This window comes from Tenrec ecaudatus, chromosome 16 (assembly GCF_050624435.1).
Source record: "Tenrec ecaudatus isolate mTenEca1 chromosome 16, mTenEca1.hap1, whole genome shotgun sequence".
Classification (NCBI taxonomy): domain Eukaryota; kingdom Metazoa; phylum Chordata; class Mammalia; order Afrosoricida; family Tenrecidae; genus Tenrec; species Tenrec ecaudatus.
Genome location: NC_134545.1, coordinates 86,307,189 through 86,326,918, shown reverse-complemented (window position 1 = coordinate 86,326,918; position 19,730 = coordinate 86,307,189). Strand labels below are relative to the sequence as shown.

The 19,730-nt window shown below is 51.7% G+C and overlaps 1 protein-coding gene across 2 annotated transcripts; it reads right to left on the bottom strand.

Moving 5' to 3' along the window:
• Nucleotides 1-376: 376 nt before the first annotated feature.
• On the bottom strand, nucleotides 377-19,703 carry DPCD (deleted in primary ciliary dyskinesia homolog (mouse)). Of its 2 annotated transcripts, none has more exons than XM_075534714.1 (6): nucleotides 19,580-19,703; nucleotides 13,407-13,487; nucleotides 6,966-7,021; nucleotides 6,481-6,614; nucleotides 1,079-1,181; nucleotides 377-641 (listed from the first exon to the last, which is right to left on the bottom strand). In XM_075534714.1, the coding sequence occupies exons 1-6, from the start codon at nucleotides 19,641-19,643 to the stop codon at nucleotides 537-539; spliced, it is 543 nt and encodes a 180-aa protein (XP_075390829.1). In that variant the 5' UTR covers nucleotides 19,644-19,703; the 3' UTR covers nucleotides 377-536. The 2 variants fall into 2 exon arrangements, with proteins under 2 accessions (XP_075390829.1, XP_075390828.1); XM_075534713.1 differs by having other exon boundaries at nucleotides 6,897-7,021; nucleotides 19,580-19,702.
• Between the last annotated feature and the right edge of the window lie 27 nt (nucleotides 19,704-19,730).

The window sequence follows — 19,730 nt, the reverse complement described above, 5'->3', positions numbered from 1 at the left end:
CCCGATTTTTGGAAAGAATGCACGACAAGCTAGGGTATATGGTTTTTGGCTGCCATGTGGCTATTTCGCCAGGATATGAGTTTTATCAATGGTGTCCTGCTGGTGTCCCAGTTTACCAATGTGAAAATCTGGTCACCTCCTGGCCCAGTCTCCCTCAGAAGCTGGAGCACACTCCGTCTTTCCTTTTGCCCGCTGGGCCAGGGCTCCCATCCTCCTCTCCACTGAAAGCTACACCTCGCTACGCAGAGACACTATGGCAAAAGGGCCCTGCTAGGGCCCAGAAGGAAAAAGTTCATCACCGCACCTTTTTTTTTGGGGGGGGAAGGGGCCAGGGAGAGGCCGCATGCAGATGTGGACAGGAGAGCAGTCCGCTAGCTGTAATTCAGAATGACTTTACTCCGGAAGCAAGACTGGCATGGGACAAAGGGTGCCCCAGGGTCTGGGTCTCAGGGAGATGGATAGCTCCCATCAGGCAGGCCCAAACCTCTGAGACTTTCACAGCCTGACAAACACATCTCGCGCAGCCATCGGACCAGCTACTGGGTCTTACAGTCTCCGTCACTGTTGTGGGCTGTCTTTACCTTCTTCAGCTCCTTCTGTAGCTCCGACTCAGCCACCAGGATCTCTTTTGGCTTCTGGTACTGTGGGTGGAGCCAGGAAGTAATAGACATAATTCAGCCACTAAACCTTTTTTCATACATATACACGCACGCACGCACACACACACACACAATTTCTCTTTCTTCTCTAGGACTCTTCTAGTTCAGTCATTTGAAGATGAATGAAATTGAGGCCCTAAATTTGAATGTTGTCAAGATTGTGTGGCTGGATGGGAGCAGACCTTGAGCAAGACCTCAGATCTTATGATTCCCAGCTCACTCCATCACCCTCAGTCCTCTTCCCACTTTGATGTGCAGTCAGGCCCCTCACTCCCATCCTGAATTAGAGACACTTGTTCTCTATCAAGCAAACCCGAGGGGTTGGAACCAGAATGGGTGGGTCCCAGGGGATGGGAAGTGGGCAGGAGAAAGGACAATGCCCCTGATGTACTGGCCAAGATGGGGGTGGTGACTCTTACAGAGATGATCAGAGTGCAGTTGGCATGAGCAAAGCTCAGGGAGGAGTCTTCCAGAGGCAGTTGGTGTCTGTCTAAGTCAGGAATGGAGAACCTCTTGTAGTATCTGTGGGAACACCAAAAGTCCATGGAGACATACAGCAAGTGCCCCTAATAGCTGGGCATTAGACCATGGGCTGCCAAGCTGCCATGGCCAGAGAGAAGGGTACCAGCTAGAAACCAGTATATTAGAGCTCAGCAGCCTTGGGGAGAAAGGATGGAATGCTTCGGCAAGTAAAGTGCAGACCGTATTCCTTCATTAGATAGGGGCAAGAATGACTCCGCCTTGAGGACAGACAGACCTGGAACATACAAACAGCACAGACAGCCTGGGCTGCCTCCGTACCCCACACCTCATGGGGACACCACCACACAGAAGACAGAGACCCCTGTTCAGACCAGGGACAGAATAAGAACATCCAGGGCTGTCTCCTAAAGTTGGGGCCCAGTTACCCTTTCATGTGGGTCTCCCACAGAGGCCCTCAGTAGCCTGCCTCAATGTGCTGGCTTGAAAGAAAAATTCATCCAGGCAGCCTCTGGGAGAACAGACTACATACCTCACCCTGGAAGCAGGCTCAGGGCGCCTCTCCTGGCCCTGAGACTCCCCCCAAACACAGGCCCTTCCTGCTACTAGTGCCAGTCTGGAGGTGAATGAGCCCTCCTAATTCCCAGAGAGCAATGCCTGGCCTCTAATGTGGGAAGCTGGCTTTGTCTGTCAGGAAACGTGAGCCCTGTTACCCAAGAAGAGGAACCTTTGGCTTGAAGGTGACTGGTCCGTCTTGCCTGGTTTCACACAGCCAGTTGTGAGTGGCTTCAGGATAAGGTCCTTGCTTCCAGCCCAGTGCTTGCAACCCACGACACAAAGGCCAGCTGCCTCAGCTCTGACTACCAGCCACTGGCTATTGTCCTTGGTGGAAATCTTGCTGCAGCCTGCCCTAGTGCCTGTGCATAGCATCTGTGTGTGTTGTGTGGGCTGGGAAGGGACGAGCCACAGACAGGTACAAACAAACTCAAGCTAGGGGTTGGAGAAGCTGCGGCTTCTAACACTTCAGAGGGGCTAGTCCTCCAAGTCCACTTCAAAAGCCCCGATGCCCTGGGGCCTTGGAGAGCTGACATCAATGCTGCACTTCCGCCTGCTCTCCCTGCTCAAATCCCCCAGCTCAGCAAGCTCCCAGGGCCCCTTCCTCCCAGGCTCCCTAGCCCCCACCAAGGTGCAGGGGACCCACAGCAGGAAAAGAATGTTTACTTAAAGGCTGACAGTTCAAAAGGATGGGGGGGTAGGGGCTCAGAGGATCCTAATGGCACCGCATGGTTGCTTTCTTTTCCAAAGCCCTGCCCCAGGGACAGGTGATCCATCCAGCAGGCCAGGGAGGGGTGCCTCGCCTCTGAGCCAGCCGGCTGAAGGCTCTTCCTGGGGCCAGGCGGCCAGCAAAGGTGGCAGACACTGATAATAGGGGGGGAGTCAAAGGTTAAACAGCAGAGATTAGATGAACACAAAGGCTTGTTAGGAAGTGTTAACATCTTACCCACAAATACACACAAAAAGGTAGGCCCAGAGCAGCAGCCCAGAGACACAACGGAAGAAATGGGGCCATGAAAAGCCTGGCAGTGCAGAGCATGGGAACAGTCTCTTCCCCCAGCTTGGTTTGTGCACCAGTATGGGACAGGTACACCTGTGCCACCTCAGAAGGGCACTGACAAGCCACAATCCCCAGGCTGGGGCAGGGAGCCTGGCAAAAGACTCCTGGGCTTAGCCTCCATGCCAAGCAGTGACGAGCTCAAAGGCAACTGGAGGGCATGGCTTGCCACCTTCCTTGAGCTCCCGCCACCTTTCAGGCCGCCAGAGAGCAGGCAGGCCCAGAGCACAGCTCCAAGAGTCAATTCTGGGGGATTCAGTTTACTGGCTGAGGTTAAGTAACTTCTCAAAGGTTCCCTGGCACGCAGTGCTCACGGGAGTGCAGGGCACGATCCTCTACAGGGCAACAGCAGGCCCTGCCCTTTGTGCTGCTGTTTCTGGCTGGGGTTTGCTGGAGAACTGCACTGTGCTTTCTCATGGCACCTGGGCCAGAGAAGGCCCCTAGGCGCACTGCACTAAGGCAGTGAGCTCCAGCTTTCCCAGAAGTACAGTGCGCCCCAGGGACCTTCTCTGGCCCAGGCGCCATGAGAAAGCACAGTGCAGTTCTTTGGCATCAACTGGGTCCCAGGCCTTGAGCTGTGGGCTGGGGAGGTCAGGATGACAAAGAACCAAAGCCTAGCCCTGCCCCAGGACCCTAGGCTGGCTACTTAACTTCTGTGCCCCATTTCTTCTTCCAGATTCCCCTTCAAACAAAGAAGCTACACTAGATGTAAGACATTAGCAAAAAGCTCAGGACAGAGCAACCCTGCCCTTGCTAGCCCCATGCATTCTGGTGACTTCAGAGATGACATCCTGTATCCCGTCACGCTCTTCTGACAAAATCGCCTCCCCACCCTCACCCCAACTCCTGGTCCTTCCCCTTCAGGGAGCTGAGAAAGGGCACAAGAGGCCAGCTTGGACGAGAGGCTGAAAGCAGATGCCAGGCTGCTGTGGCTAGTCAGCCCTGGGCTATACCCCAAACCCCTCCAGTGGGGAATGCTTCACACCAAACAGCCTGCACAGGCAGAGCCACCAGGAACTTCCAATCACTCAGGCCCTAAGGAAACCAGCAAGAGGATCTTGCTTTTTCTTTGGCCATCAAGACTGGCCAAACCCCTCCTTGTGAACTATCACCCACCAACTACACGCTAAACAGAAGTCTGGCAGAGAAATTTGTGTCATCCAGAGCTTTCTAAACTGACGTGACCACAATCCTTTTCTAGCCATGCCTATTAATTCTGCCCACAGTGGTAGCACCAGCATCAGGACATCAGCCAGGTTCCCCTCACACTCAGATTCCCAAGAACTGTGCAGGGCCTGCATCAGATGTGTATACAGAGATCCTTAATCCACGTCCCCAAACCACAGGCAAAGATGCTGTGGCGGCCGAGACCTTGCCCGAGTGAATGCAGCTGACTGAGGCAGCTTCCACCCACCGCACCACTGGCTCACTCTACTTCCTGCGACCAACTTCTGAGCGGAAGCTAAGAATGGTCTTTCTGCACAAGTGCTCTTACCAGGGCAGTGCCACCCTGGGGCCTGGAGACGCACTCCTTTCCTTGGTTCACCCCTCACCCCTGAGACCAAGGGTGAAATATACTAGAAGCCATTCCTTTATGGAAAGGGGCCAACTAGTTCTTGAGGGGCCAGAGAATGCCAAAGGAATCCTTGCTTTGGTAGGTAGCCACGTTCTCCACTATTAAGACTGGGAGCCTCTAGGTCGGAAAGAGGTCAGATAACGGATGAGCTGCTCCTGTCTGGTGAGAACTGCGCTCGCCTAGACACTGGGAGCCACTGTCCCTGACCTTCCCTTCAGTGGGCCAGTCCATCACACGACCTTCATGGATACACCACCAGGTCACCCGGACATGAAAATACACATCCTGCCCCCCTCCAGAAAGAGTGAAGATCAGACAACAGATTTTTTTTTTAAAACTATCCTGAAAACCTTATATCCCTCAGAAGTCCCGCCATTGAGTTCTATTTCCTAAGTGGTGGTCAAGGTAGGGAACCAAGAGGAAGGTTCGGGAGGGAGCAGCACAGGGACCTGAGCAGGGCTGGCCTGGCACACTGGACTAGACCTCAGTGGGGCCTCCAGGTCCTGCCCCGCCCCCAGGGTACCACTCCCACCCCCCCAGGGCGCCGCGAGTGGGCCTCTAGAGTGGAGCGCTAGACCAACAGCGCCACCTATGGCTGGATACGAGCAGGAGATGGGACCCAGAGGATTGGCCTGCAGATGAATTTTTTGGTGAGTTAGTGAGCGAGCCTCTCTCCTCGCTTCCTGGTAATCACATTTCAGCCTGATATCTATTCGACAGTGACCTCTGGGGGACAAAAGGGAGGCAGCAGCCAGCTCCACAAACTGCTGGGCTGCAGATTCAAGTGCTATCAGAAGCACTTTTGTTCCCAGTCTGGACCGAGGTCTCTTCCGCCAGGGAATGCTTGCTGAAGCACGGAGTTTGTTTTCCTAAAGGCAATTTCTCTGTTGTCTGAAATTGCAAAATTCCACTTTCGGCACTGACTCCTGTTAATGATGAGAACAATAACGGGAATAAACTGCCTTTTATCTGAGGGCTTCAAAGTGCTTTCTAAACGCAAACCCTTATTATTATGACTTTATATTTATAGACAAGGCCCACTGCAGGGGCTGCCGGCTGCAAGTACAGCAATAACGCCGAAATTAATTCATTCATCTCTACCCCCTTCCCCTGTCCCCCTAACCCTGACAAAGTGATGGGGTGTGGCAGTCAGGAGAGGGGGACGGGCCCCAGGCTTCAAGTGGGGAGTTTGGGAGCCATGGCCCTGAAGGGAGATGGGAAGGGAGGTTGGCGCTTAGCAGACAGGGCAAGGCGCCAGCTTTCTGGACTATGTTTAAACCAACAACAGAATGAGGGTAACTCTGGGCTAGGCTTAGCACCCAGCTGTGGATAGGGGCACAAAGGCTCCCAGCTCGAGGTCCCAACTCTTCTCTGTGTGCTGAACCCCCAGCCTAGGACAAGACCCATCTGTTCAGGGCTGTTCAACTCGGGCCTCAAATGAGGCTCTGGCTTTCCCTGTGGCCAGTCTGAGGGCTGGAATCCCAAATGAGGTCACTGCAATTCCAGGATGGTCAGCCCAGAAAGCATCCGGCCAGGATCACTCTTCTCAGCCAATTCCTGGCCCCTCAGCCCCTCATTCTGCCTCTCCTGCGGCACCTGCTAAAGGACCACAGGGAGAGAGGCAGAGGGAAGCTGAGCACCCCTTTGGAGATGCAGTGTCAGACATCCAAGGGGCCAAAGGATCTGCTCCTTGTCAAATCAGTGCAGGGAGAGACAGGAGTGTTGTCTGGCAGCTCTGAGAGTGCTAACACCAGGCCACCTCCCCATGGACGGGTTCTAGCTACGATGTCAAAGCCACACGAGCCTGACAGAACTGCTAAGACAATAGTCATCTGCCTCTGTCCATCCTCCCTCCCTCCCTGAGTCCTGCACAGACACTATGGGCCCCAGTGGCTGCCAGATACTGCACCAGCCCCTCGTTTCAGTGACAGTCCCCACCCTGTTGGAGCTACCAAGCGAAAGGAGAAGCGCCCTTTGATGCTTTCAGTTCTGCCTGCCTGCCTTCTCCCCTTCCCGCTCTTCTTTCCTGCCTCAGCTGGAGGGAGGAGGCTTCTCTGTCCCCTGGGGTAGGGGGATGTCTAAGACCTGACCCCAGACCAACTCCACCCTCAGCCTGCTGCTACCCAAGCAGAGGTCCTCACCATGCTACCTACTTTTTGTTGGTGGTTCTGACAACCAGGCAGCGCTCCTTCTGGTCCACACAGACACTGTAAACATCCTTGGGGTAGGGGAGGTTTCGAATCCGCCACTGGAAACTCAGCTTGGTGTCCTTGCGCATGAAGATGGGCTGCAGAAGGCAAAGCAATGGCTGATTCTGGCCCTCCTCAAAGCGGCACCCAGTGGCTCCACGGGGCCCAGAGACCCCACTGCTCCCCGTGGGCTGCTACTGCAGTGGCACTGTGGGCTGGAGCACTCGCCCCGATGACCAGGCCTCAACCAAATGGCACTCCTTCCGCAAACATTTCCAAAGCCCTGGGTCCAGGTGGGCACACTGCACATGAAGAGGTTAACACGGGGCCTCTCCCCCAGACCCAGTAGCCCACACCTCAGCACCTGGTCAAATGCGTACACTGGCATTGCTTTCCTTGATGAGTTCTGGCCCCAGGCTCGCTGCTCCCGGAGGCACCGGATCACCCACCTCAATCTGCCACTGGCCCAAGGCTCCCAGGGAACTTTTCACACGCCACTTTCTCACTGGGAAGAGAAGGAAGTGGGATTATGGGGAAGGCAGGGCCTGCTTGTTTCTGCTGAAACCCCCAGCCTCACCCTGGGAACTAGAACAGGATGCAAGTGGGAGCGGCAGACCTCCAGCGGGGGGGTGGGGGGGCAGGGCTTCCAGCCTCTGAAATCGCCATTGAACGGTTCAATCTTGGACAAGCTGTGTGGCAATAGAGCATGATGCCCGGCCTACGGGCATGGGAACGGCGCTCTGGGAGAGCCAGGGCTTGAAGGGACCTGGGGCTGGCTTCAAGGCTGGGGAAGACGAGGGTAGGAAAAGGGTAGTGGGGGAGACGGGGGTACAAAAAGTAGACAGATGGATCCCCCACCTCCCACACACCTTAAAAAATGTACTGGCGGGTGGGGGGGAACGTACCAGGGAAACGAGTGAATAGGATGACCCCGTGGGGCAGGTTTACCGTCGCTCTCTCAGACACGCCTGGCTTGGGTGCAGCCAGAGCACTACAGCTAACCGAAGTTTCCCTGCGCTCACTCCACTTTAACAGATCCTTTCTAGTAACATGAATACAGCCTTTCAGCATTACAAATACTCCTCCATTGCCCTGTTTTATGGGTCAGCTTTTGGCCTAAGACTTTTTTTTTAATTTTGAAGTAAGGTACATACATTATGGAAATTACAAATCAAGAAACAAGTTTGGTGGCCATTACCTGAAAACCCCTGCCCAAATCCGCCATGCTGTGGTGACTGCTGTCGTGGACCAGTCTACCATCACTGCAGGGGGTGTCTCCGGGGGGGGGGGGAGTGCCCCCCCCGCCCCTGCTTCACTGCCCCTGCCTGCTGCATCCAGGATCTTTGTGGTTGCTGCCCAGCCTCTCCAGGGCAGCCAGTCAGAGCAACAGACCCACCGCTGCTACAGCCTCTGCCTCCTCCTCCTCCTCTCCCTCAGAGCCAAGAGAAGCAGCTCGACAACTCTGAAGGGGCGTGGAGTTGGGCTTCAGCTATGGCCCTTCCTGGGCTCCTTCGGGATGAGGGCACAGTGCTGAGGGCTGGCTCTCTTTAGACCTGCTGAACAGCTGTGCCCAGCCTTCACACTACCGCCAGTGGGGCACACCAGCCGAACACGCAAGGAGGCTATAAAATTAGGGTTTCCCCTTGAATGTGGGCGTTTATAAGCTCTGCTGCCTTCTGCAGTGTGGTTTTATTACGTCTTAGGGCCAAATATTCTCCCACGAAACACATTTCCACGTTCATGATGATAATTAATAAGGAAGACTGGGAAATATGCTTTGTTGGCAACTTGGTTTTCGTCTTTTCACAAACCCTTCTGCTTTCTTAAGCAAGTGGACTGTGATGCAGCCTCTATCCACACCAGGCCCTGGAAGCCGGCCTTCAGGGAACCTCTGTCCCTGCCGCAAACACATAAGTGACAAATGCCTCTGAGCAGCAGTTTTTGGTGACAAGATCCATATTCCTCCTTCCAGCCTAGAGGAGAGGTCACTCCCAAATTCTCACTCCAACTGTGCAGAAAATGCTTTGTGTGCAGGCAAAAAGGGGGCCCCTCCCAAGGGCAGGTGAATACCATTCATCTTGAAGGGCAGTGTCAGACCGACACAGCTCTTGGGACCATTTAGTACAAGGGCAAGCACACACACCTCTCAAGACCCTGGGACAATTCTAGGTAACAGAGCTGTGCCACCACAGCACCCCAACTGGCGCCTGCACGCTGCAGACGAGAAACAGTATTGCTGCCCGGCCTACCCTCCTGTGACCCCGACTCCCCTCGCCAGGGACAGAGCATGAAGACCAGCTGAGCTTCAGTGATTCTACAGCCTAACTTGCAAAACCCATAGCCAACGTCCAGGCCTCCTAACTCCACGGCTAGATTTTGAGCCATCAATAAAAGGCAAAGTTATATTTGATGAGTGTTCAATAAGGATATGCCATATTCTGCAGAGTTTCTTTTGTTTTTAAAAGCAGCTCTGTTTCTAGGAAGAAGTACAGCCAGAAGGTTCCTTAAAGGCAAAGAGCGAAACTTCGTCTCACATACTTTGGACATGCGGTCAGGAGAGCCCCGTTCCTGGAGGACATGGACTGGACAGCACCTGACCACCATCACCGCCACCTCTGAAATACTGCTAGCCTTTGAGGAAGCCGCTGTGATTATCTTTGTGAACTCCAAGTCTGAAGACAAGCTAAGACCAGGTGTGCTCGAGTGTGCATTCTGACGGCAGGGTGTCTGTGTGCTCCACACTTTTACGCCAAGGAATGTTGGCTTTTCCACAGAATCCTTCCTTCTGCCAAGGCAGTCAGCCACTGGTTTCCCACTTCTGACCTCAGACACCATCCAGGTCACAAGAACGTGGCTCTTCTTGTAAAAAGAAAGGAAAACACCCCTGGGAAAGAACTCCCTTGTTGGGCCACAGAGGACCGTGCCCACCACTCTCTTCAGGGAGAAGATTCCAGAAACGAGTTGGGTGGCACCCTTGCTCTGGCTCCTGCACACGTGGCCACGGACACCGTGGCACAGACACATCCTTTGCCTTAGCTTGTCTTTCTTGTCCCCGTCTTTGTTCCCCAGCTCAAGGACAGCTCCTGCGGCAGCCAGCGAGGACTGCTTCCACCTGCTGTCACTCTGATTTGATTAGACGGTAAACCCAAACTGGGGTGTGCTCGCAGCAGCTCCCCAGGATGCTGTTCTCTCTTCCGGCTAAGCCCGGGCCAGACCTTGGGAAGGAGACTGTCAATGAACCTGGGAAGGGTCTGCTGGGGACCATCTCTGAAGGAGTCAGCGCCTGGGGGCTTTGTGCTCCGTCAGCAGGAAGCAGGCCGACATTCCCGGTGGCTGGGAGGAGGCCCCCCATCTTTCAGGTGGGCTGCAAAGTGGAGGTCCTGAAGGCCTTTTTCCCCAAAGCCTTCCAGCCCTGGCCCACTTCCAACGTGGATAATTACATTCCCGCTCCGAAACACTCCCCGCAGCTCCGGCTGGATGCAGGCTGCTGCTTTTCTGCCCTAAAACACTGCAACATTGCGATGTGGCTATTAAACAGCTGCCACGGCCCATCCCTGAGGAGGCTGAAGGGAATCGAGTGGGTCATTTATAAAGCTCGTGAAGTGCTTGGGGATGAAAGTACTCAATACCCTCCAAATGCAGCCAGGGGTGGGTAGGCTGGCGGTCAAATACCAAAGCAGATTAGGGCGGTAATCCGAATGTACTCGTGGGGGTGGGGGTGGGGGTGGGGCTGCCCTACAGCCTGTCTCCCTGGACAGGCTGTGTTCTGGGCTGGTTTAATGTTCCGATCCTTGTTAGGGGCCCTTCAGTTGTCCCTCACTGGGGTCGGGAGTGAGCAGCACTGAGAGCAATAAACAAACGTGACACTCACAGGCTTATTAACAGCAACGACAGGCATCGCACTGTCCCAGACGGACACACGCCACGGGCCAGCCCTCCCCTGTGGTTTTCCTCCCAGAAACCCAGTCAGCCCGGGATCACGTTTGTATAGGCAGCTAGGAAGACTGGCCACTAGCTCCAGACACTTCCAGAAGCCCCAAGCTTTTCTCTTTTCACCTTGCAGACTTTGTAACCAAAGCCATCTCTGGCCCTGGGTGGTTTATACTTCACGATCAGCAATGAGAGGCTCCTGCTAGGGCAGCTGGGGTGGATGCCTGAGGGTTGGGGGCACTGGTTGCAGGTGGGCTCAGGTCCCCGTGGCGTGGGTGGAGTCTTCCTCTGCCCCACTCAAGTCCCTCTGAGCAGTGCAATGCTTAGGAAGGAGAAAACTAGATGAACACTTTTCAGTCCCCAAGCATGGATTGTCGTGAAGCAAAGCTGGGACTCTCAATGGGACAGACCTTGGCTTGAGTCCCACTCAGAAGCCAGCTAGCCCTGTGACTCTGAAGTACAGTACTTAACCGCTTGGTTCTCTGGCTGTTCCCAGCTGCAAAATGGGGCCAACAGGCCCTGAATGAGGATGCTTAAATAATCATCCTTGGCATCGAGCACTCAGCATGGAGCTCAATAGAGACTGGTACTAAGTGCAATAGAGAGTCAACCCTGGGCTGGACATCCTCCATTTGTGTGTGTAAGAATGTGGGGTGTTGGAGGCTTCAGCTCTCTCCTGCCTGCCAAGAGAAGTGACAGGTTGATGTGGCGGGGGGGGGGGGGGGGGGGGCTCACACAGAACACTACAGATGAAGGGACTTGGCCTTGCTTTTCATTTTAATTTCAGGTCCAAGCACGATCAAGCGGCCTGGGTTTTATTTGTTTGTTTTTACAGCCCGGCAGCCGTGATTGCGCTTGCTTTGCTCTGTGAGGAGAAGAGGGCCTGCTGGGGCTGGGGAGAGGGGCAGAGGCTGCTGTCAGCCCGGGAGGCGGCGGCGGTGGTGGTGGTCAGCCCACGTGACCTCTGCTTTCATAAGTTCTCCCCTGTTAGGCATTCCACGGCTGTCACCCCCTGGGAGTGCTCTAAATTACAATGCATTGTGAGGATATTACTACTGTATTGGTTTCCCCGAATCAGTGTCATATGCTAAACACATCAAGATTTTTAATAGCACCAGCCTAACCCAATTGGGACTGGAGCCCAAGCAGCTCATAATAAGGAGGGATCAACACTTCACTCTGCGACCGAATATGCGCAGGGGCCCGTGCCACGGCGGGCAACCAAGAGAATGCAAACCAGTACATGCTGTGTTTTCGGTTCGAGACATTTATGAGTTGTCAGAAAGAGGGAAAACGAAATTCCCTCACCAATATGACCTGTCGATCAGGCCAAGGAAGAAATTAAAGTCAAGAATAATGACAAGAGAGTAACCCAGCCCGTGATTTCATCATTGGTCTGAGCATTTCAGGTGAGACTTAATGAAGAGACCGGCTCCTACCACTGACAGCCTGAGGCCAGAGCCAAACAGCAGGTGCCCACCTCGGGGAAGTCTGCCTGCTGTGTGGGAACACCAACCAAGCGGCTTCTAGGAATCTGAGCTGGAAACTCGTCTCCTGGGCCTATTCTTAGGAGAAAAGCACTGCAGGACCAAGTCACTGTAGTCACACACACAGCTCTCATGCCCCGGCCCCAGAGCTTGATGGGGACAGCCCAAGACCAGGGCCTATGTCATCGAGCCCCCATTTTTCCTGTTGCCACTGGGACAGCCCTGGGACCTTGCTGAGGTCTGATGCTGGGATTGCTGGTCCTTGCAGCTGCTGGAGCAGGTTCAAAAAAACAGGAGCAAGAGGAGGAATGGCAACAAGAAGTACTGGAAGAAGTGGAGTCAGTGAGGGAACCCCGAGAGGACCGGGACGAGACAAAGTGCACGTGACTTGCAAATGCAAGACTGATGAGCTAGCTGCTTCACCTGACTGACAATAAGAAGGCCAATTCCGGAGCAGAGAGGGGATCTCCCAACCACCATCAAGAGGAGACACAGTGAAGTGCATCCTTCAGACCCAGGAGCCCCAACAGCAGAGAGGGGGAGGGGGAGAGCCAAGCGGTCAGGGAGATCAGCAGCAGAGAAAAGGGGCCGGAGAACCAGGAGAGTGCGGTGGGTTTCCAGGGTCCATAGAGGGAGAAGGCTGAGCGCTCCCAAGGAAGAGGCTTGCTGGGGGGGGGGGGGGGGGGGGGGCTCTGGGCATCTGTTGGCAGAGCTACAAGCTTTGTAACACTTGCCTGAGCAGGACCGAGGCAGGGCCAGGGCGAAGGATACCTGGGGGCAGGCTGAGAAGAGGCTGTCCTGACCAAAGAACTGCACCTTGAGTCGCAGCCTATTACTTCCCCAATAACCCCATAATAAGAATAATTATTTTTAAAAAGGCAGTGAAAGCCTGTTCTTATAACAACCAGTTTACAAGGCTTGGTTCCAAGAGCAGCCATTGGTAAAGCAGGATTGGGGAACGCCCGGCCTCGGGTGTGTGAGACCCATGACCTCACCGACACCAGCTGACTTCACAGGCCTCGCCACAGAGCAGCACTTCCAACCAGCACATGAGGGGTGAGTTGGTTAAAGGTTTGACCAGTATAGCCCCCAATAGTGTTACAAATATCCTTGGCAGGGAAAAAAAAAAGGTTCCCCTCCCCTGTGGTCAAGTTTTTGGGTTGTCCCCCCCTCCCCCAATCTGTTTCTCTATATTCCTATTCCTGCCTTAGAAAAACTATTCAGACTCTCAAATGGCTGGGTATGGGGGTGGCTTACTGGTCAGGGAAAGACCTCCAACTCCAGGCTTTCTTCAGGTACCCAGCCCAGACCTCAGATTATTCTCAGGAACAAGTCACAGTGAGAGCCTCCATCTCCCTTAGCTCCCACCTTTGGCGCTGGGATCTTCCCTCAAGCTTCAGGCAAGGGTGTCCGGCTGGCCTTAGGTCAGTCCCAACTATTCCCAAGGGCCCGTTGGGAGCCTCTGTCACTTACCAAGTAGTTCACTTGTCTTTTCATCATATTCTTCAGCCATTTCCTTCCCATCTGGGAACAAATAGTGCACTTTCCTTCTCCCTGTGCACAAAGCAGAGAGTTACCTTACTCCAGTGCTTCCGCTTAGTTTGCCCCTGGCAACCAAGAAGCCTGCAGAAATTATGAGTAAATAGACACAGCACTGGTGTTCTGAAAAAGCCTCCCCCAGCCTCCTCCAAACTCCTTGTGACCATCACTGACCACTGACTTTAAAACATGCCCCAGGAAGAACTGGATGGTTCCTGATTCCATTGCTGAACATTGGCCAAAGATATTCTAAGGAGGAATCCTGATCAAAAGGGGGGATATGTACAGCAGAATTTCAGTTCTCATGGAATCTAGACTTTCTGTAGTCAAAAAAGCTGAACCCCTGAAACCACTGCCTTGAGATCATCTTTAAACCTAAAAACAAAACTATCCCCCGACATTGTCTTAAAACCAAACAGATTTCACTAGTGAAAAATGTCTGCCTTGAGCACCGTGCTTTTTCAAGCTCCATCTACATGGGATCAAACTGACAATAGCAACTCATTGGAAATTTTAGGGCACTGAGTTTGTGTTCAGAAAAGGAGGGTGCAACTCGAAGAATGCAATCAAGATCCAACCTACTGAACTGGTGTGTGCTCTGCTGTAGCTATTCTCAACAACAACGGCACACCCTGGGCTCCCTTCCTCTCAGTAGCCTTCTCTGGAAGTGTCTTGGCTTTATCAGCAATAGTCCCCCTGCTTCTTTCCAGCAGAACTCCTTGTCCTTTACAATCCAGCTCAAGCCTTCACAAGCCACTTCCACTGGGACATCATGTCACTGTTCTCCCTGGTAAATTATTCACAGTCTCCTTCGGGCCTCCCAGACATTTACCACATTGTATAATAGTTTTTAAAGTACTGTCTGCCCAAGAATGGCATCTGATGTATCTTCCTCTCCCCAGTTCCAAATTCCAGACCTATGTGCTCAGTATGTGGATTGACTTTCCAGACCAAATACACCCTGTTCTGTGTTCTTCTGCACATCTTTAGACCAATTTTGTCCCACAGTCACACAATACTAGTCCCTATGCGTTCAGGATACTTCGTTTGAGAGATTCTTTTATCATTGCTTGTCACTTCTAAATAAGGGGGATTTCCCTCCCTGCCTAAGACCACGCACAGTCCCAGCATACTCTAGGAGGTCAACTAAATACTGATTGAAAAAGGATTAACCTTGATTCATCTTCCACAGAAAGAATGAAAGAGCCCAAAGGAGGGTCCTAGCCTAATCTCCTCTGCATCAGTAAGGAAGATTTGTCGTTTTCCCTTTTACAGAGTGGAACATGGTTATCAGCTGGTTCTTCAGCAAGACTAAACACAGTGAACTGGCCCAACCAGTGGTGGATGAGTAACAAGCCCAACCAGCTCCAGGTGCCACCTGGATCTGATCTCCCAAGTCCCATCCACTCCCCTGGGGCACACTTGTCTCCAACTGTTTCTACTAGTATTCTGGTCAAGGTCACCCTCAAAATGGACAGGGCCTCTCAGCAGACCCCTCGATCATGCCATGCTCAATCATTTGGGTTTCTCAGAGGAGCTGGAAAGGGTTTCCTGGCAGAAGTCGGGAACAAGGTTTTGCCTCTGATAGCTGAGGGTGTCCGGCCTGAAGTCTAGTCTGGAGCCAAGTGGGATGCAGAGCTTCTCTTCGCCAGGCAATTTACATTCTTTAATCACATGGAAATCTCACGATAACACCATGCATTCCCATTACCTGTATTGCACAGATGCGTAAAATTGAGGCTTAAAGGTCACAGTGCTTGCTCAAAGTCCCAAAGCTGGGAAATATCAGGCTCAGCTGAAGCCCATTTGAGGCTCCAACAACTATCCTAGGACAATCGGTGCGGCTTACGGCTTTAGAAGGTGAACATTGCTTCAAGGGCTTAGTAGCCATTTGTCTAGTGACTTGCCAGTTCAGACCTCAGTTGCCTTTATCTGGATAGGCCGTCTTTTTCTAAGTGAAAAAGATGTTACACATTAAGCGTGTGGCATGTATGTTGCAGATACCGTTTCAATGGACTTTGAACTTTGTTTCCACAAACAAGGGTTTGGTTTCTATAAGCCAGCTCTTTTTCCCTGGAGGGCCTTTCTCCTCCCTCACCCAACAATTACATGACACTTATCAACCCTTATTTTCTATGATATTTGCACCATACTTACTCCACAAAGACAGACAATTGATACGACAGATATAAAAACTTAATGTATCATATTTTCCACAAAATACTTTGATATCTATATTTTGGTAAAACATATATGGAAAATATATAAAAGTCATGATTATTTCTGGGTAGTAAGATTATTGCTGAAACGAACATTTCAAGATCTATGCTGAACAACCAAACTGTCAGTGACAGGATAATATTCAGATGCCTACAACACATCAGTTACTACAACGGTTACTCAATTCACCAAGACACTAAAGCCAAAGATGACGAAATTAGAGATTTAAGCAACTTCTGTAGTCTGAAATTAATCAAACATACAATCAAGATACCGTGCACAAATTGGAAACAAAGACGGATCGGTAGTTGGAAACATGGCCTTGGAGAAAGAAACGCTGCAGAATATCCCATGGTAAAATTTTGCAAAACCAAGGACTTACTCATTGCAAAAACCTTCACTCAACGACAGAAACGGCAACTATGTATATGTACCTTGATGGCTGGGATACACAGGCGTGTATTTGTGGGAAGGGATGATAGGGAAGCTATCTATCAGTCAAAACAAGGCCAAGGGCCAACTGTGGAACAGACCATCAATTTCTCATATGCAAGTTCAAGTTGCAGCTGAAGACAATGAAAAGAAGTCCACAGGAGACAAAGAACGAACTTGACTATAACCCACCTAGGAACACATTTGGCACAGTGAACCCTACCGGCTGAAGACCGCAGAAGCTATGGGATGACATTATGCATGAAAGGAGCAAACAAACATTAAAAGGACTAAAAGAAAAATGAAGACCGAGATGATTATCAAGAGATTCTGAAATTTATTCTTGAACGCGAATGGAAGAAATGATGAAGTAACAGAAGATTTCAAAAGACAGCTCAAGATGCCATAGTAAAGTCTCATCAAGATAATGTGCAAAGACCCGGAATTAGAAAGAACACGCTCAGCACTTCTCAAGCCCAAATAACTGGAGAAAACATTCAAGCCTCAAATTACATTAAAGGACTCTATTAACAAAAATATTGAACAATGCAGGAGGCACCAAAAGAAGATGGAATCAATACACAGAAACATTGTCCAAAAAAAAGAAAGTTGACATCCAACCATCTCAGGAGGTAGCATATAATCTAGAATCAATGTTACTGATGAAAAAAGTCCAAGTTGCACTGGTGGAAAACAAGGCTCGGGGACTGATGGGATATCAACTGAAATGTTTCAATAAATGGATTTAATCCTGAAAGCACTAGCTCCTCTATCCCAAGAAATTTGGAAGATAGCTACCTAGCCAACTAACCGGAAGAGACCCATATTTAGGCCTTTTCCAAAGAAAGGTGAGCCAGCAGATGGTGGATATAATAGAACAATATCATTGCTAACACATGTAAGTAAGATTATGTCGAAGATCATTCAAATATGGCCACAGCAGTACATGAACAGAAAACCATCGGAATCAGACAGTTTCAGAAGAGGATAGATAATGGGGGATATCACTGCTGGTGTCTGATGGGCGTTGGCTGAATGCAGAGAGTAACAGAAAGATGCCTACCTATGTCTTATCAATTATATGCAAAGGTTCCCGGCTCTGTGGATCACAGTGAATCAATGGATATTCCAGACATTTCATTGTGTTCATGTGGAACCTTTACATATATCAGGAGGCAGTCATTCAAACAGATGGGGGTACTGTGTGGCTTAAGATGAGGAAAAACCAGGGTTATGTACTTTTACCATATTCATTCAAACTGAATGCTGAGTAAATAATCCAGAAGCTGGATTCTATGAAGAGGAATGCAGCATCGGGATTAGAGGAAGGCTCGTTAACAGTGTGAGCTACGCAGCCAGCACAATCTAGCTTGCTGAAAATGAAGAGAACTCTAAGCACTTCACAATGCTGAACAAAGACTAAAACCTTCGGATCGCACCTCAACGTTACAAACAAAAATCCTCACATCTGGACCAATAAGCAATATCATGGTAACTGGCAAAAATATTGAAGCTGTCGAGGATTTCATTTTACTTGGATCCACAATCAATATCCATAGAAGCAGCCATGAAGAAATCAAACGGCGTGTTCCGGTGGGCTTATCTGCTGCCAAAGTCCTTTTAGAAAGTGTCAATAAGCAGGAATATTCCACGAGCGGTCGGGACACAGGACAGCTTTGAGCGCTCCTTCCGAGCAAGGATGGCAAGACCTGGTCCCCTGCCCTTTGGGCATGCTGCAGCAAGGACCAGTTCCCAAGGACGTCACGCTTAGTAAAAGAACAATGCAAACGAGGACTCTCAAGGAGATGGGCGGACACAGGGACTGCCCCAAGGGACTCAAGCAGAGCAAGGATCCTGAGGGTGGCACAAGGCAGGGGAGAGTGTCACTGTTGTCTGTATGGTGGCTATGAGCCACACCCTACTAGACCGCAAGGATTATAGGCGATGTGTAAAATGCCTTAATATTTCTACAATGATTATGAATTAATACGAACACAAAAAAGGAAAGTTGTGTGACCCTTGCCCAACAACAGTAATCTTTGGTGGGAAGGAGGTAACATCCTCCCAGACACACACCTAGGCAAGGAAATCTAAAAGGAAATCAATTCTGTATTTATAGTTTTAGGGAAGAGGGGAAAAAAACAACAACCCTGCTTTGTGATACTGCTTTTTTTAATTGACAAAAAATGTTGGTTGATGAAACATTTGTTTAAACACTGTCCTGAAAGACAGTGCTGTCTTTAGCGTGACATCTGCACTCTCTGCTCCTTTTTCACCATTGCCCCTTGCAAAAGAAACCCGTTTAGCCCCATTCACACTTGTAGCCTAGCTCCTGACATGGTGGTGCCTCCTAAGGGTTTGCCATCCCTGAATGGCAACAGTTCCAGCCTCACCCAATGTTCTGTCATTCCTGTGGTAGTACGTCATCTACACGTGATTTGATCTTCTTGGGCTATCCCTTTCATTTTGTCCATTTGGCAAACCCTTTATTAACACCTTCGGATTCACTACTATGGAGTTTATGCCAGCTCACAGTGACCCTATAGGTCAGGGTCAAACTGCCTCTGTTTCGGAGACTGTAACTCTTTAATGGCGTAGAAAACCCAGTCTTTCTCCCAAGGAACATCTTTTGGTTTTGAACTGCTGGCCTTGTATGAGCAGCCCAACTCTTGGGGACCCATAAATGTCAATTCTTCAATCAGACCGTCCTCAAAGAGATAAGGATTCCCACCTTCGCGCGCCCTTACACTTTATACAAGAGCCCCACCTCCATGAAACACACTGCTGTTGCTGACATGTGTTTTCTGGGGCCACACTGTGACCACCTAGCACGTCTTTTTCTGTCTGCTCTTGTACAGAGCCCGCACAGAGTAACGCGCACACCCAGCCCGCTTCCATGAAATGAATGTGCCAAGGCGCGGCGGATTGTAATGCCCGCAAACTGCCCCGCCTGGCCTCCGTCGCTGGATGTGTTCCCAGCTGTCAGCCCGACAGTAACAGGAATTCAGACCGAATTCATGCAGGCAGCCAAGGGCTAGATGGGGACCTGGAAGTAAACAATGGAGAGAGGGGGCTACACCGGCCAATCCTGGAATGGGAGAAAAGCCAATCTCCCCAACTCTGGGCCCACCTCTTCCAGGCCCTGCTTCTGGCCCTCGACTTCCCTCCCCAAAGACACGGTCACCCAGGGGGACAACATGACGGCTGGCAAGACCTCGGAGACGGCAGAGGTGGCCACCCACCCCGTCTACAGATGAGGAAAGTGAGGTCCAAACTAGTCAGCTCCCTGGGAAAGGCGAGCGGAATCGGAACGCGGGGGCTGCCCGGACCCGAGCGGGGGCTGCCCGGACCCGAGCGGGGGCCCAAGCCCGTGCCCTCGGCCGGCCTCCCTTTCCGGAGGCGCCTGCGCGCGGGCCGGCCCGGGGGACGCGGGTGCTCGCGGGGCCTCGAGTTACCGTCCTGCAGCAGCGCCGTCTTCTCGGCAGCCCGCAGACTCTCCAGCCAGCTCGTCACCGCCATCTTCCCTGGTCCCGCGACCGGCCGGTGCCATGGCAACCGCGCCGCCCAGGGTCATTTCCGGTTGACCCGGAAGGTATCCCGGACACT

Bases quoted from the DNA above. Each gene is read 5' to 3' on its own strand.
- DPCD (XM_075534713.1), bottom strand. From the start codon at position 19,643: ATGGCGGTGACGAGCTGGCTGGAGAGTCTGCGGGCTGCCGAGAAGACG. The intron at 13,488-19,579 runs GTAACTCGAGGC...CTTTGTGCACAG, and splicing joins GACGGCGCTGCTGCAGGACG to GGAGAAGGAAAGTGCACTAT. The intron at 7,022-13,406 runs GTAAGTGACAGA...TTCTCTTCCCAG, and splicing joins AAAGACAAGTGAACTACTTG to TGAGAAAGTGGCGTGTGAAA.